The sequence below is a fragment of the Lathamus discolor genome, chromosome 3 (genome assembly GCF_037157495.1).
Source record: "Lathamus discolor isolate bLatDis1 chromosome 3, bLatDis1.hap1, whole genome shotgun sequence".
NCBI lineage: Eukaryota > Metazoa > Chordata > Aves > Psittaciformes > Psittacidae > Lathamus > Lathamus discolor.
Genome location: NC_088886.1, coordinates 79,886,638 through 79,904,544, shown reverse-complemented (window position 1 = coordinate 79,904,544; position 17,907 = coordinate 79,886,638). Strand labels below are relative to the sequence as shown.

At 45.3% G+C, this 17,907-nt stretch overlaps 1 protein-coding gene across 3 annotated transcripts; it reads right to left on the bottom strand.

Moving 5' to 3' along the window:
* Positions 1-17,853, bottom strand: LOC136009768 (MOB-like protein phocein). Of its 3 annotated transcripts, XM_065669992.1 has the most exons (9): positions 17,742-17,853; positions 15,951-16,115; positions 6,357-6,419; positions 5,766-5,866; positions 4,214-4,256; positions 3,879-3,965; positions 2,234-2,313; positions 1,321-1,432; positions 1-400 (listed from the first exon to the last, which is right to left on the bottom strand). In XM_065669992.1, the coding sequence occupies exons 1-9, from the start codon at positions 17,742-17,744 to the stop codon at positions 269-271; spliced, it is 786 nt and encodes a 261-aa protein (XP_065526064.1). In that variant the 5' UTR covers positions 17,745-17,853; the 3' UTR covers positions 1-268. The 3 variants fall into 3 exon arrangements, with proteins under 3 accessions (XP_065526064.1, XP_065526062.1, XP_065526063.1); XM_065669990.1 differs by lacking the exons at positions 15,951-16,115; positions 17,742-17,853 and adding an exon at positions 8,404-8,548; XM_065669991.1 differs by lacking the exons at positions 1-400; positions 1,321-1,432; positions 2,234-2,313; ... (2 more) ...; positions 5,766-5,866; positions 6,357-6,419 and adding exons at positions 13,659-14,015; positions 14,578-14,667 and having other exon boundaries at positions 17,742-17,846.
* Positions 17,854-17,907: the final 54 nt, after the last annotated feature.

Here is a 17,907-nt window from a genome sequence, read left to right as displayed (position 1 = left end):
TTTTAGAGAACTGTAAATTCTTTTATTAACAGGCATTATAAACAGATACTACTACTTTTATTTAAAAACCATGAGTGCCACATTGATGAATATACAGCTCATGAATAACTTAAAGTATTTCCCATATTAAAAGGCAATGCACACAGCATACAAAAAGTATACTAAACAAAGCTATGAGGATACGTGATTGAAGTGTCTAAAATGATATATACAGTACATAATTAATGTTTGCTTTATATTCAGTACAGGCTCTGTACTGCCATTCCCATCATGCCTCACTCTCCCCTGACACTGAGTTTTGCACTTCTTCTTCCAAAATGGGTACAATCAGGTTATCCTTGGACATCAGGTTATACTTCATCACAAACTTAGTGAACCGGTGACACAAGAACGTTTCATTCTGGAGGTGGAGAAAGGGGAAAAACGATATGTACAGAAGGAATGTTTTAAACAATTGAGCAGAACATAGTAAAAAAAATCTGCTTATGTGAGTATTAAATTTACAAGTCTTAGACATAGTAATGCTGAAATGGTAAATTTATATTACTTCTTTTAAATCTTTCCTTTACCGCTTGCTTATAGTTACTGCAATTAACAAAAATCCCTACTGAAGTTCAGGCTGAAGTCACAGCTCCATTCCACAGCACTTGGACAAGAATATATTCAAATTTCAGTGTAGTCCTGATCACTCTCCAAAAGACAATTTTAAGGTATTGTGAAACCCCTCTTACATATGCTATCCCCAACAGACCAGGGCACAGCCCTCCCATAGCTATTCCAGCAGCCTTAAGTGGGATTGGCAAAGGTTTCTTCTTCCTCCAGCTATACCCCCTACCTCCTTTCTATCTGGAAGTTTCTACTTTTCCATAAAAAAACAAGTTGGCAGCTCCTGGAGGTGCACAAGCTGACACCAGTTACTCTGTTTCTTTGGAGTTTTACAGTTCCGTAACTGTTGTGTGACATACACAAATAGGAACCATACATCTATAAGCAGTACTAACTACACCAAGCACTGGAATACATTCTCGAATCTTCAAACCATGGTGAATGTGAGTTGGTTCTAGAAAAACTCTCAAATTCTGACCTTCCATCCAAATGAAACCGTACCTGGGTAAACTAATTCTACAAATTAATTTTCATTGTTATATATAGGTATAACATAGCAATTCAGTTCTTGTAAAAGTGTCATCTACTATAAACAATACTTTACTTGAACACAGATCTTCTGCTAGGACTATCAGAAAGCATGTAATATAGTTACATCACAGCTATTACTTCAGTAAACGCTCTCCTTCCAGGATGTAATTTAAAACTACTTACTTCATACTCATCAAATATCTGCCGGTGATGAAAATAAGCATGTGAAAATATTCTGTAAATCCTTCGGCACACCGATCCTAATTTGGCTACAGAGGATTCCTTTATGCTAACCCTGTAAGCACCAGGACAGAGGTTACAAAACAGCTCTACCAAAAAGATGACCGAGACAGATACATGTTGACACGAATTCCAATTGTTAAACTATACTAGAAAATTGCATTTGTAATTTAGACTTAAGTGTTACAGATACCTGTGTCTGCAGTTGCTCCTTTTTGGAAGGAAAATAGAAATGTCAGTACGAACTGCATATTTAAAAGTCATACTCTGCAAGGTTTTGCCTCTAGTTAAACACCACTCATTACTCTGCTAAGGGCTGCGCTTCTGGTTTCTAGAACTGATGGGCAAAGGGAAGAAGACTTTTATTGTATCTCCTGTGCAATACTGGATTCCCAGATAAGCACAATTTTGACTTCTCCAGTTAGGTTTGTATGAGACAACATGTGGGCTGCCCATTAAGTACACTCAGTCTCTGTATTCTGTGGTCACTGATGTCCCACAACGGATTGGTGTTGGCTTCTGGAGGCTTTCAATGCCATAGCATCCTTTGAGTCACTGTGTCTCTCTGAAGGCCATCCTGTTCTTTAGGTTGGCACTACACTACAGGAAGCCCCATAACCCTGGTATTAGTGAAGCAGTTCCCACCTAAAAAGGACCCATCAGCTCCAGTAAATGGCAAGGAATTCTTCCTTGGCTTAAATATGACAACAACAGGCCTACCAACAAGTGACAGATGCACGACTTGACATGCTTTCAGTAGCAGTCCACGAAAAATGCCTTTCAATATGCTTCCTAAGTGGTTAGGTACCATCTACTCCCTCCCTCTCTCCCTCCTCCCAAGAGAAAGCATTTTTACCTGCTGGGGAAATATTTATTGCTATTCAGGAGACATGCAGCTCCATCAAGTGTGTGTCTGGTGTAGTCTATAGCAGGACACTACAAAAAGAGACAGTGAGTGAGCACATGTATGAATGCGTGCATGATGTTGTCATATAACTTGCTTAAAGAAAAGCATTTTAATTATGTTTCCTGATGCTTTTATTCCCAGAAGTTTCACATGGCTTCTCTGAAGGTCTAACTCCACTTCTTCCTTAGGCGAGCAGTTTGTTTTCTCTCTTTCACAACCCATGTGAATCAATCAAGAAAAAAGTTACTATGGAAATGTGACTGTGCATGAGCAGTGAATTTCATGCATCTCATGAAGTAAAGCTGTATAATAATAATAATACATACACCCCCTGAAAGGAAAGACGATCATTACCTTGCAGTCCATTTGTTTCCCACACAGAGTCAGTCTTTCACAGGCTAAATTAACACCTTATAAAAAAAAAACAAAAACAAAAACCCCCAAAATAAAGCCAACCAACCAACCAAACCTGAACCTAAGTATATCAATGCTTTTTGCTTCAGCAAAGAAAACCAAGATCAATAGATAGATAACCAAAAACATAGTAAGAATTCAAGTCCTGGCTCTGCAATAAAGTACACGTAGAGAAAGAAGAAAGTAAAGACCTGAGACAGGCTGAGAGCACAGAAATGTCTACATTTTGCCATTCCCCAATTTCAGCAAGAAGACTTCTCAGTTGTACATTTTTGTCAGCAGGTTGCATCACCCACTATCTGACCATTAATTGATAGCTATTATTGATATGGAAAACAGTAGATGACTGGTGCATGTTGAGAGATAAAAAGCAGCCTGAAATTCTCCAGTCTAGCTGAACAAAACAGACTGAGTGCATGCCAATGCACTCGATAGCAATGAGCGTTAGAGGAAGGAGTGGAAAAGAAGCTGGCCTTCAGAGCTAAATAAGTCATCTCAGGAAACTACAAAACAAAACCGAAGGCTAAGGTTAAAAAGAACCAATACCTTATTCTGGAAGGGGAAATACAAAGATAAATATGTCAGACTGCACTACCATCATAACCAACAGTGACAGAGAAAGACCTTCTGAAGAAGGAAAATAAAGCTGTATCAAGTGGTTCAGCAGGAGATCAGAACAAAGTTAAAGTAACTGGACAAGCTACTGCCATGCTGATACCCCACTTGACATACAGGATTTTTATGACTCCACTACCTTTGAGGAGTAACTCCCCCAAGAATGTGCACATGCAGCCGCTCTCAGTGTCAGGCTCACATGCCTAGTGCTATGGATCAAGGCCAAAGTCTGGAGAAGACACCCTATTCTCAGCATGTACTCTTCTTTCAGTTAAACAAAGACCTTTTCCACTCAGTTCCAGGCTATCTCAACACAAATTAAAGGAGAAAAGAGGGGAATATGCAAAGTCTGTAATACTGTGTTAAAAAGCAGTTCTTTCCTACCTCATCCCATTCTTTCATAACCACTACAGAATGGGAAAGAAGAAAACCCTAAGTGATATTCGTAGCCCACATAAACTGTCAGTTTGACTAAGGAGCTATTATAATTGTCTCCACATGAACATATGAACTGTGAAAGACAATCCTACATCAATAGGGTCAGTTTTCCAGAATACATCCATACCTCTTTGGGAGTTTTATGAGCTGCACAAAGAAAAATCCATTGTTCGGTTGCTGTCATCTGAGTACATGTGTCTGGGTGACATTCACTCTGTTAAAACAATTGTTCAGTTATGAAAACCACCCAACAGCAAAAACGGGCTGATCTTTTCAAATCACTTTCTTGTCCTGTCCCCCACCAAAAAGGGGGTTTTGCCCCTTTAAAACCCTAAAATACTCCAACCTCAAACCACTGCTTAAGTCAATGTGTATAAATTTAGACAAAAGCTCTGCAAACTCTGCATCTTAAAATGCAGTCTCCTCCCTCATACAACATAGAAACGTCAAGAAAAGAATTACCTGCAGCTTGACAGCTAGTCCATTGAGTTCAAGGCAGAACTGCCTAAAAAATACGAACATAACAGCATCAAAATCAATTTGTTTTTCTACTGGAAACATCTAATAAAAACCAAGGTGATACATTCTGATTGTCACAGATCCCTTAACAGTTTGGGAAATGATTCTTGTGAAGTGGAAGAAATACAACAGCGCATGAAAAATATCATACTTAATGGATACTATCAAATAATATCAGCTGTCACAGCTGACCAGGCAATAGGCTAGGAATTGACACGCTATAAAAGGAACAGAGGTTGAGAGAAACAGAATTCATACCAGCAATTTGTACTCAGCAAAACTATTACAGTTTAATTCTTACCTGAGAGTAGAGGCTGAGCTTAACAAATGATTTAGTGGAAGTGTTTCAGATCCCAACTTTGTTAGGGAAGAAAGCACTATTTCACAAACACAGGCTAAAATGAGGAACGCTTCAAGAAAATCAGTTTCTTACGAGTGTTTTAAATTCAGATAGCTGGAGCATTTCATCTTTGTAGGAGATTCTTCCTCCAGGTCAATCAAGTAGCTAAAGCCCCACCACAGATCATTAGTAGAGTGGGCTTTGAGAAACCTTGCCTTCACTAGAATGTACCTGAAAGTGCATTCTTTAACTTTAGAGAATCCACCCCTCCATCCTGCAGGAAAATCTGAACGAGTGTTCCAACAGCAACAGACATTTAGTGACCAGTCACTTCTGTGAATCTACAGTGATTTTAAGTGGTGTATGTGAAGGACACGGGAAATCATATGTATGCACCTTTTACTCTTTTGAGGATTCCCTGCAACTACTGGAACTATTCCAGACCCAAGGAGAGAAAAAGAAAACAAGAGGCAAAAAGTCAAGATGTTTAAATCTAGGGGTAGCTTAGAACTGCTCCTATTCCTGAAAGTGTATTTGGTATTTATTAAAAAAGAATCAGGACACAAGGATATGAATGCCAGGAAAAAAGGATTACGACACACATACTAACAAGGCGTAAACCTACACTACAACCGAAAAAGGCTTTCAGGCACAAACTATCAAGGCTGGACGTATTTGTTACACCGTATAAAACAAACTAGAGAAAGACAAAAAGTTTTGGGTTTCCTTACAACTAGATAAAGAACCCTGAGACACAGGAACTCCTGCTTTCCCACCTAACACAAGTTTCAGAAGCACTGGGAGCATCTGGAAATCACATTCCCGGTTAGTGAAGATGAAGAACTGATTGTACTATGAGAAAGTGCCATGGAAATTCATGACTGTATTTTCACATTCAAAACACGCTAATACAGCTTCTGAAGTGAGGTACAAACATTTTCTTCAAAACCTTTAAAAGAAACACTAGATCAGAGCACATCATAAACCTTAACAAGGAATTCAGAAAATAATCAATACCAAAGTATAACAATGTTTAATAGTAGAAATAGCAAGGGTCATTTAAGTTTCTTTTGATTTGTCATATTCAAAAAGACTCAGTATCGATGAACAAAATTTAGCATCAGGACACTATGCTGACAAAGGATGGATTCTCACCTTAAATGTTCATACTTCCACACACCTTCATCCTGGCCTTCAGGAGGTTCAAGGATCTTATCAATGTTGGAACAGTCTGCCCTTATGTTTTGCTGAATATACTAGGAAAGGGGAGGAGAGTAAGCGGCGATCTTGTGGTAATTATAGTAAGACAGTATATTTAGGACATTACATCTTTCAGGGTCTTACTTCTTCTCTTAAGGAGCGATTGACAGGTTAAAAATCAAGGAGTAGATGGGCAGGGTAAAAAAACTAGTGTGAAAAAAAATGCCAGATCTGCAAAATGCCTTTGCTCAATTAGAAAAGGTAAAAGAATGGGTGAATTTTACAGCTTTTTACAGCATCCCTCCCAAAACAAAGGAACCCCCTCCATTTTCTTTAACCTGTTTTGTTTAAACCAGACATGGGAATGTATGCATACACAATTGATAACTACTTCTTTTAAAATATATGTAGGGTGCTTATGAAATTCACTCCTGTTCAACACTATCCTGAGCAGACAGAGAACATGCCCTGTTCCGTGGGTTTTCACCAAGATATGAAACTTGGGAAACTGAACTTAATAACAACATTCCATAAAAGTAAGAATACCTGCTGAACAGCTAATGTGCTATCCATTTCTTCAAAGGATTCATCAGGCCAATTGTAGAAATCCTGTTAAAAGGAAAAGTTTAGCCTGATTTAACAACCATAAAGGCAGAGGAAGAAAAGCACACAGCCTACAGTAAGCTTGGACATGCAGGAAAATAGATGTAGTTTATACAATTCCAGGAAGCTACATCTGAACAGAAGCAGCACAGTGTCTTGGCAAGAACAGGGACTTATGTTCCTAATGTTGCAATACTAGAACATCTTGCAATTAAAGTCTTGGCATATTGCCTTCATCATCTCTCCCCTGCGTCTTCCTGTAGCACCTTTATGGGCTGTATTTTTTAATGCATGCAGTGCCCATGTCACATGTTAGGCCATGTAAGACTGGGGAAGAAAAGAGGTCTCCAGAGAGCAGCATTGTACAGTGGTTATGAAACTAAAAATCCCGGTATGTTCTAGTAGTAACACACCCCTAAAAAACACCTCTGAACTGAGGTGATGTAATGCAGCATTGGTCTAACTTGGTACTACATCCTCTTGGTACAGTCAGTAGCTGCATAACTGGATGGCTATCAGCTGTGCTAACCCACGGTGTTTAATACTGTTAATCATAAAACCCTCCTGAAGCTTCACCTCAAATCCATCACTGTTCTGCAGCAATTCACATCTCCTGCAGCTACCATCTTCCCAGATGTGTGCATTTGTTACTTGGCCACAGCCATCCTAGCAGACACAGTGACTGCATGGAAATGCTCCAGCTGTGAAGCTTAGCAATCTATTCCTGACACAATACGGTCTCACGTCCAGATAACATATCTAGAGTGAATACCTTCTGCTGAAATACCATTAACTGTATTTGCATACAAAATAGCTGTACCACAGTGCCATCCAAAATGAACAAATTAAATACAGCCACGTAGGTATTTTACCTATATGACTGCATCACTATACACAAAATTCTTCAATCTGCATGAACCCTAACAGAACACAGACCAAACCTAGGTCTGTGTGCAGCTTACCAGCTTATTTTTCAGAATACCCCAGATTCTGTTTCCTTCACAGATTAAACATGCACAGAGTGAACCCATGTACAAGGCTGTGTGTTAATTTTACCTCCGTACCTGATGACAAAGCATAAAAGAGGTGCATTTTTTCAACAACCCTGTGTCATACACTGCTGTTTCTGAGCGTGAGCTCTCCTCACCAAAGCAGAGTGTGAGCATAAAGGCCTCACAGAGGATTACACCTCTGACATTATCTCAAGCCCGCAGAGTACGTGTTTGAGATGCACCTTTTCACGATGGCCCTGCAAGCACAGCAATAACTTAATTTCTATGAACAGAAGCGCTCTGTCGCCGGCCGGGAGCGCAGGTTACGCAAGGGAAGGATGACTTGTCTCTCCTGATGCGCAGGCCAGGTATCGCCTGTGTGACGGTGCAGAACTCCCAACCCACACTCCCAGATCACACAGGGGCCTCGCTCAGCTCGATACGGATCCAGCATTTGAGCAGCAGCAGCAGCAGCAACACACGGTGGCTGTCAGAACAACACCCTGCCTGCAGAAAGCCACAGGCCCCGGCAGCACCAACACCCGGCCATTCCGCAAGAGCTACCGCGGCTACCGGCGTCCCGCGGCCAGCGCCAGCCACCGCGCTCCGGCACGCCGCACGGCTCTGCCTTTCGACCCGGCGCCCGGAAACCCGAGGGAAGCACGGCGGCCGAAACCTGCGGGCCAGGGGCAGGGAAGGCGGCGGCGGCGCCGCAGCCACCGCTCCCCCCGCGCCCGGCAGAGAAAGCAGAGCCACGACCCCCGGCCCGCTCCCCCGCGGCCGGAGCTCGCCCAGGCCGCGGCCCGGCTGCGCGGAACAAAGCGATCCCGCGGAGCGGGGCCCGCCGCCGCAGCCCGCCCGCCCCACCGGGCAGCGCTGGGCCGCGGTAGGCCCGGCGAGACCCGCGGCGACACCCCGACGGCCAGCCGGGCCCGGCGCCTGGGCGGCGGAGCTGCCCGTCCCCGCGCACCGGCCTGGCGGCGGCCGCACCGTCTCACCTGGGCCTTGGTGCCCGGCCTGTTCCGCCTCAGCACTGCCGTCCCCTCCGCCATGACCATAGTGACAGCGGCGCCAGGACCCGGATGCGGCAGCGCCGGGCGGGGCGGGGGAACAGGGGGAGGAAGCGGAACAGCCGCGGCAGGGGAACGGGGGGAGCGGGAACGGCCGCGGGGCGGGGCTCTCGCGAGAGGAGCTCGGCCCTGAGGAGCTCGGCCCTGAGGGGCGGGCGGGCCGGGCTCCGCCGCGTCCCTCCGCCGGCCTCCGGAGCGGTTCGTGCTGGGGTTGTTCCTGCTCCTGCCGCCGGGCCGCGCCGGAGAGCCGTCCCCTGAGCGGGGCTGGGCAGCCGCGGCCGGCTCCGCCGTGCCCTGGCCCCTGTGTGAGGCAGAGCCGTGTGAGGCAGAGCCGTGTGGGCAGCCCGCCGGCTGCCCGGGCCCCTTCTCGGGAAGCAGGGCCGTGGGCCCTGCACTCGTGAGGGACAAACGCCCCTCTTCTTCCTCCCTTCCGCGGCCCCGGGAGGTGGGGACAGCGTTAATGGTGGCTCCTGTCCTGCGGTGCCTTGGGTTGGTGAGGAAGTCCCTGAGGTGAATGAGCTGAGTGGCTGGGGAGGAAATGCGTTCTCCAGGCTTCAGCCCGTTTCACCAGTACCGCGCTGTCAGCATCCGACTGCGTGCGCTCCCACAAGGTCAGCCCTCCCTCTGCGCAGCACCACGGGGGCTATGGCGTTTCATACAGTATAAACCATAAGGCTGGGGTTTTTACAGAGTATCTGAAGCCCTACGTTAAAGATATGTATTTGCTAATGCTAACGATAACGAGTTTAAGAAACTCACCCCACAACAGTGATCTGGGGCAAAATACTTCAAACAAAGTAGGCCTGAAGTCTTCCGAGGTCTTCAAAGGTGGGATTGACAGCCTTGTGACTGGTGTGCAGAGGTCACGGGCAGCTGTGACAGTGGAAAACAGCTAGAGTTTCAAGGTTTCCTGTGTTGGGTGTTGGCTGTATTTGGGAAGAAAACATAAAAAGGCACTGTTAGCTGAGAGCTGGCTGATAAATTGGTCACTGTTAGAAGCAAGCAGAGACTTCAGAAGACTCGAGTCACTTGTTATTGCCGTCGGATAAGTGAGAAGAAAATGGTTTGGAAGCCGTTCTGTTTCCAAGGGGTAAACAGTAGGAATAAGGACAAATGTAATATAATGTAGGAGTACAGAACAAGTAAGGAAGGGTGAATTAATTCTGTGAGCAAGAATGATGCAGCACCAAGGTAGAGATATGAGATACAGTCAGCAAGTACATAGTTGCAGTTGAGTGTTGATTCCTGAACAGTGGACAGTGCTGGAACCTGATGGGGCTCCTACTTCCACTGCATTACAGGGTGAACTCTGGGTGTATTTCCCCCCCTCACTCGGTTCATTTGCTCTGTATAACATCTGCTTCCCCACATTAAAACCTCTCCCTTCTGCCCAATGAGAGCTAGGGTGTCTGCAACATATCTGTATTGGGAACATTGGAAAATCCCTAATTAGGTGTTCTCACCAGAAAGCAAAGTGCATCTTGCGTACGTATTTCACTGAGGCAGTGCCATGAGCAGGATGTCTCCTTGCTCAGGAGGTCAGGTTAGAGCTGAAAGCTGGGCAATGTGCAAGTGACCAGAAATAGGTAACAGGGTCACCTCCTGCATGGGTGCCTGCACCCAGCTAACGGGCTCCATTCACGTTATACTATAACACAGCGGGGACAGCCCAGCTGCAGGCAGCCGGTTGGGTTTGTTTGCATTAGTTACTTTTTCACTGCCAGTCAGCATTCCTGCCCCAGGATGTTAGCTGTTTGACCTGTGGTGAAACTCTGCTCAGCAGTTTGTGTAAGAAACCATGGAAAGGTGAACAACCTTGGGAGAAATTGGTGCAAAGAAAATGGAGGGAACAAATGGCCTCTTACCTCCCTGCCCATGGCAGGGGGTTGGCACTAGAGGATCTGAAGGTCCTTTCCAACCAAAACCATTCTATGATTCATTTTTTATGAGATTGCTATTAGCCAGCCCTAAAATAAAAGCAATTCTAGCAGTCTTTAAAATCTAAGTCTTTAAAATTTAGCAGCTCGTTTGGATTTGCTTTTTTGTTGTTTTGGCTTTATTTTTTCTGTCACCAAACTCAAGGTTTAACTTAATCTAAACCACACAGGAGCAGAGGATTTGACATTTCCATTTGTCCCTGACTTTCGTTTCATGGACATCTCGCTTCTAAAATAGAAATAAATCTGGCTGTGAAGAAATACCCCTCAGAGATAAATATCTGTTAGCTCAATCTGCAACTGCTTTGCAGAAAAGGGAAAGAAATGTGCAGTGCTTGTTAATGAAGATGTTAAAGTCTGTTCATCTGTTGGGTTGTCCCTTGATATTTAACCCGGTATTCCTGGAAGCTGCTCATCGTTTCTGTTTTATTGGATGTCAAGTTGGCTTTAAACAAAATGTGATCAACTTTGGTTGGTTTTCACCTGGTCCTCCTTGCCTCAAGACCTTCGAGGGTGAAAAATGGAATATTTAGCCAAAATCTTACTGCCTATTCCTGTGCTGTTAGGGATCTGACCTTCCTTTCTCCTCTACTGGTGTGTAAATGTTTCATCCTTTTCTTACTATAGCAAGATAACAACGAGGATGATAAAGGTTTCGTGGAAACAGTATAGCTGTTAATGCTGCTAATGGTTGTTCTGAAATGTTAAGAAACAAAATGAATGGAGGTAGATGGAGTCCATCTTGTTTCCTTGGGATTCAGATAGCCTGAGGAGAGGTTGGGAAGGGCTGTATCCACCCCCAGAAGCAGGTAGGGCAATATATAACATTTTAACCAAAATTGAAGCTTTGAAGTAGACTAGAAAACAGGGAATAAAGAAGTCTAAGTTCCTCCAGGAATGACACAGCAAAGAGCATTTGTGATTGATTGTGTCCTCCAACAGAGAACCAGAGGGGTATAGAGTCTGGCATTCCCTCATGGACTAGGGAACAGTAGGAGCAGATGGGCCACCTTGGCTGTGTAACAGTTACCTTGTCCTTGCTTGCCGTGATAGCCTTGTGGTGCAAGAATGAAATGTTCTGTTTATCATTCCAGCAGATGTTCATGTATGTCTTTCATTGGGTTAGGCCGAGGAACACTTTGGGTTTGCTTTTTATCCACATCCATAAATTACTTATTCCCATGAAAGCTTTCAGGAAAATGTGACTTCTGTGCTTAATCCATTATGTGAACAGCAGTGGATATAGCCACACAAAAGAGTTTATTGAATAAACGTGATACCAAGCTGCTGCAAGCATGGTTGGGGTAGACCTGGGGGGAGACAAGCTTGTGTGGTGGGCACTTGGCAGCACTGCTGCATGAATTTGGAGTTTGCTGTGATCCAACTGGGGAGAGGGCTGGTACAGGGGTGCTACCTTGGCTGAGGAACAGCAAATGGAGGTAAGGGAGGAAGTGCTGCCTCAGATGGCACCCTGACAGCTTGTAGTGCCTCCTCCTCAAGAACTGCAAATGTCATGAGACCATTTGCTGAGCAGGGATCCCATGTAGTTCCTATCTCTGGAAGACATCACTGAAAGAAATGCTGACAGGACTAAATGTTTCTCTGTTGGGAGTTGATTCTCATTGGGATGGGTTCTAGTTTCCATTTGTAAGTGTGTTAAATACCTTCCCCCTCTTTGGTATGTGACTACAGCCGCATACCTCCCTTATCATGCAAGATAATGCTTCCCAATCAGTTTGCATTTCATTACACAATCAATTGTCTTTCAGGATGCTGGTAGCATGGCAAGGTTCAGCTGTGCATTGCTGCAGCTAAAGTAAAGGTACAGCAGGGTAGGTTTCAAGAGGTGGGCCTTTTATACTAAAACATATATTTTTTTAATGTAACAACTTCCCTGGTAGTAACATCAAATTATTTGGTTTGGATAGGACCTTAAGTTCGTCCAGTTCCAACCCCCCTGCCATGGGCAGGGACACCTCACACTAGACCATGTCACCCAAGGCTCTGTCCAACCTGGCATAGTTCAGTGGTTTTTAACAGCCTGAACTGTGTTGACCTTTGCCTAGAGCTCTGCAGTAGGTAGGTGGTAACCAGCAGCACATCCCGGTTTTGGGAAGCAAAAGACATGGTAGCCAAGACTGTCAAACACTGTAGCTACTAAGGGAGTGGCTGGGTGATTAACTGGATTACCTAAATACAAAAGTGGCTCTAGCTCACCTCTGTGCTGTTTATTACTGCTGGGGGGCAGTGCCCAAAACTGCCCTGGCAGAGAATACCTTGTTTGAGAATGTCAAAGCTGCAGCCCCCCACTGCACCTACTAAAGCTCTGAAAAATGTATTGCGTTTCAGTCCTTTCTTGCTACCTGGGGAGTAAGGCTTTTCCTGTATCTAGCAATGTTCATTTTGTAGCACCTTCAATGGAATGGAGAAGGAATTACCACTTAACTCCTGCTGTTGAAGTTTCAGGAGCAGTAAGTCATAGGCTGATTTATTTCACCTAAGATGGGATCAGAAGATCTCAATGCAGTGTACATTCTTAGACTGCACTAGATCAATGCATACACACCAACTCTGAAAGCCTCACGGGGAACACAGGGTATAAAGTCTAGATTTGTGTATTCTTTCTTACACAAACAACCTTGAATCCAAGGCAAGATAAGGGGGTTGCAAGTAAGCAAATGCGATTGCTTCAGCATTACTTAAATAAATGTCTTGATATTTAGAAATGTTGTTGCATTAAGGATAAAGGAAATTCAATTTGCCAAATCAGCTGAAGTTATGGGAAAGTTGGAGACCTGGCCTGAGACAGTGATCAGTGAAGAAACATGCTTTAAAACCAGCATCAGCAGCCCAGTGCTCAAGTTACTTGCTTTCCAGTGGCAAAATTCAGTGAGAGCGATGTAAAAAAACCCATGGGTATGAGTAGTACCAAGCTGCTTTCAGATGGCTGTGGGACAGGCTGTTCATGGCAGGGCTCTTTGTGGGTATACCAGCCTCTCAGCTGTTGCTAAAGCAGGAGTTAAACACGTTATCTTAAGCTAAAGCTCAACATGCAAGGGAGGGTAGCTGGAGGTCCCTCCACCACTGCATCTGTGTGATAACCATTTTAATCTCATCTCCCAGCTCCATGCAAGTTTAGGGAAAATAATGCATTACTCCAATTGAAGTGTTTCAGAGAGATAAGTGCATTGAACAACTGAGACTCAGTTTCACTGAGCAACAGCAGAAACTGAGACAGAAGCAGGATAGTTTTAGCAGTTTATTGTAAAGACCTTTACACTCTCAGTACAGAGATAAGGATATAAAATGATGTTGTTTGGAATAATTAAGGCTGGTTGGTGGTCGTCTGACTTTCACTGTCCAGTGGAACTCAAGCAAGAGCAACTGATTTCTGACTGTACATGTTTTTATTTGCGTTCCATCATTACAGTGAGATCACAAGTTATTTCAGAGACTCAATGCCTGTTTACTATAAAATAAAGGACATTATTTACATGATGAAAGAAAAATTTCAGCATTTCAGTGGAATGGATGACTGATACTGCAGCAGGTTTAGTCCACGTATTTCCCAAGAATATCACCATCTCTGAACAGGTAGTAGTCCTGCAAGGAAAAGGAACATTAGTGCCTGTTATATGGGTTGGTTTGCTTGTTCTGAAGTCAGGGCTACCACAGTCATGAAGTGCAAAATCGAAAGTGAGCTAACCAAGATTAGCTCCACACGTAGACTTCTTGAACAGGTATTTCTGCTCCTAACATACCCTTTGGGAAAGCTACCATGTTACCAGTTTTAGCAGCAGGAAGTACAAGAACTGGTAGAAGACAATTCCATAAACTTTCTCAGGCAAAAGCTAGGATACCCTCAGTAACTTCAAGCCTGTCTGGGCTCCTTCTAATACATGCTTGGCATGAGGAGCCACTTCATCTACCCAGCAAAGGTCAGGCCAGAGGTTTCCTTGGTTACTTCCTTTTAAGCCAGGCTGGAAGTAGTCATTACTACAAGTACCAGAAGCTGGCTGAATCAAGCTGCTCCCATTCAAATGCCAGCCACTGCACTTCTTGAATGCTGCTGACACTATGAAGTAACTAACTACAGGATTTATCACCGGCGGCGTGACATTTTGGAAACCAGCTTACACTGCATTCACAAAGCTGGAATACTCACCTTATCTTCTAGTACAATCTTAGTACCGCCATATTCCGGTAGCAAAACCTTTTCACCAACTTTCACACTCACTGGCTGAATCTCACCATTCTGAAAGAAGAAAAGCGAGCCTTAGTTTTACACTATATAGACAGATGTAACAGAATTCCTCCAAACAACAGTAAGATATTCACATACAAAGCACTCAGGAGATCACAACTCTATTTTCATTGTGCAATGAAACTAGCGTACCCAGGTGTACTAGGAAACCAAGCCACCAGTCAGTTGTCAAGCACGGGAGTCCTGCAATATTTAGGCAGCAGAACCACAGTGATTTTCCGTATATAACTGGTTTTCATTTATTTTTGAGTACAAATACAACTGTGAGGTCTTCGCTTGACAAACGAGATAGGACTTCACTTAAAGAAAACCACCCAAGAAATTAAGTGACAGACCAGGAAACCCCCTTCTCAAATGAAGGGAGAGTCCATGTCCATACTCTGTAGCCAAGGCTAATTTCTCCCAAATGCCAGTCAGATGAACCTTCCCATCTCTTACTGCCATCAGCTTGTCACTGTTGCTAATGGATCAATTGTTTAGAAACACCTGATTAAATTTAATTGTATTTGTGTAGTATAAAGGAATCATTAGCATGTTAAAGATTAGCGCCATTTCACAATACAAAAGTTTAGAATCAGATATGACACAAACCAGCATGACATGTATGGAGGAACCCAGAGTAAAGAAAAAGGCCGAGTCAACATGGCCAAGTTGAAATTTAACCTGTTTTACACTATCACTTCTAACTGAACACTGCTTTGCTGGGGAAAAAAACCTGATGCTGAGGCCCACAGCCACTGGCAGCTTTGTGAAGTGAAAACAGTGTCTTTTTATGATCCCAGATGCATATTCAACATGCAAAATTAACAAAAAATAGTATCTGACACATTTATTTTGGTTCCTGCTTTTCTCTTGTCCAGTAAACCTGATCCTTACAGACACTGGTGTTCTGCACAGCACCAGACAGTGAATGCTGCACTGTGGGATTCCACCCTGCTTGCAACTCACAGGAATTCAGGCATGTAATCATTTTAACACAGAAGGCTGCTAGTGCTTCAAGGTTTTAGCTGAGAAGTGGTGCAGTTTCAAAGGCAGGTATTTTCCATTTTCCAAATGATCAAAGGAATGCTGGAATTCAAGGCCAGAGCCAGTCAGGAGAATCTGAAGTTTCTACCTCCTCCTTGAACCTGTACTCCCAACTTCAGTCATCAGTCACCCATTTCAGTGAGCCACTGCTACACTTACACTGCAGCCATTCCTTCCTCACAATGATACTCCAGCTACCACCACACCATTACTAATCCAACCCAAATGTAATGCCTCAGGATATTTACCTTTCCTCTGGCTCCCGATCCAACTGCTACTACAGTTGCTTGTAGCACCTTCCCTTGAGCTTTTTCTGGAATCATGATGCCTCCTTTGGTTACTGCCTCAGCCGCACATCGTTCAACCAGAACACGATCAAAGAGGGGAAGGAATTTCCTAAAGGCTTTTCCTGCCTGTGGGAGTAACGTACAGTGAAACAAGAGGAACATTATAACAGAACAAACTGAAATGATCTCTCTTTTTCAGTTTAAGAAAACATTTTTAATAGTAGCATGCAAAGGGCACCTTTGATTGCATCAGAAATTGCTGCAGACACAAGCAGATGCTGGGCAATCCCGACAGTTCCCAGGAAGATGTACTGCAGCTGGGAAATGAACCCGCACCACATGGAGCAGCTGCCTCCTCCTCTGCCTGAAAAGCTCCATGGGCTTTAATCCCAAGACCTCGGTCACTATAGGTTGGTGAGCATAATTATCAATTATATGAGCTATATTTATTCAATTCACAGCCAGATTTAGGACCCTTTGGCACAGTTGTGTTTTTAAAGTCTAGCCAGGTACCTACTGTCAGTCTTCTCTGGGTACTTTCAAGCCTCAGCATTTCACACAGCCCCAGGTTTGCAGTGAGAGTGGCGTCACTCATACTGACTGCTACAAAAAGACTGCAGCTTTACAAGGACCGTTAGCTTTGGCCCCTAAAAAGAGGAATGTAGGCATATTTCTGTCTTCACTGCTTCAGCATCTGCCTCCGCTGAAGTAGAGATGGGGGGGGGGGTGTTTGTTGAGTTGTTGGTTTTGGTGGTTGAGGTTTTTGGGTTGATTTTGAGGGTTTTTTTGTAACTACTTACTGCCACTTGGCTGCGTTTCAGGAAGAGCAGCCTAACTCCCATGCATCAGCTAAATGCAAGCACTGAATCCCAACAAGCAGAGGTTAGGAAGAAGGAACTTGCTTTGATTTAGGCAACTTGCCAAGTCACATGGAGACAGCACTCCGCTGGACAGGTACCCAGAGCCCACATGCACAGAAACAGCTAGAAACAAGGGCCTGGCATCCACATACCCTTTACTGATGGCTCATCAGCACACGCAGCCATGCTTTAAAACTGGGACAAGTCAAACCGACAGGCAGAGCATGAAGATGCTACATGAGGGAGGTGTGTTCTGCCAGCTAACGTTACAGCACAGCAGTAACATTACACAGGATGACTGCTTTCACCCTGTGCAGATGACATCTCTGATTCTGGGGGCTCTTTTTAGGTGTCCTGTGTTTAACAGAAACGCGCAGCCAGGCTCACGACCGTGAGCATTCTACACTAAGAAACGCTATTTCCTCACGGCAGCAGGCTGTAAGAACTAGGTATTACTGCAATGGCGAGCGCAGCCCTGCCCTCCCCCGCTCCCCTGCGGGCTCTGACAGATTGCCAAACGCACTGAGCGCCCAAGCCCGCAGCACTGCTGCCTTTCTGCCCCCAGGCCCCGCGCCCTTCCCAACAGCCGCAGCTCCGCCCGGGTACCCGCTCACCCGCCGCGGGCCGCCCGGCCTTGCGGCGCCTCAGACCCCGCGGGCGCAGACCCTGCTAACGCGCGGCCGCCGCGCCGCCGGCTCCCTCCCTCCCTCCCTCCCTCGCCTCAGCTCGGCGCGCCCAGGCCGCCGCCGGCCTCCGTCAGCCTCAAGCAAGCCCCGAGCCTGGCGGCCCGCTCAAGGACCCCGGCCGGCGCCTTGCCCGCAGGCACAAGCGGTGCCACCCCTCAGCGGGACCGGGTCGGGGAGCAGGCCTACGGCCCGCGGCGGGCACTCACCATGGCAGCTCCTGCGCTCCCCACGCCGAGTGACCGCGCCGCGGCACGCACACGTGAGGAAGGTCACGGCCTGCGCATGCGCGCCCGGCGCCCCGCCCCAGGGCGGAGCCGCGCCCCCCGCCCCCCCCCCCGCCGTGGCGGCGGCCCGCTCCGGTTCCGCTGTTAG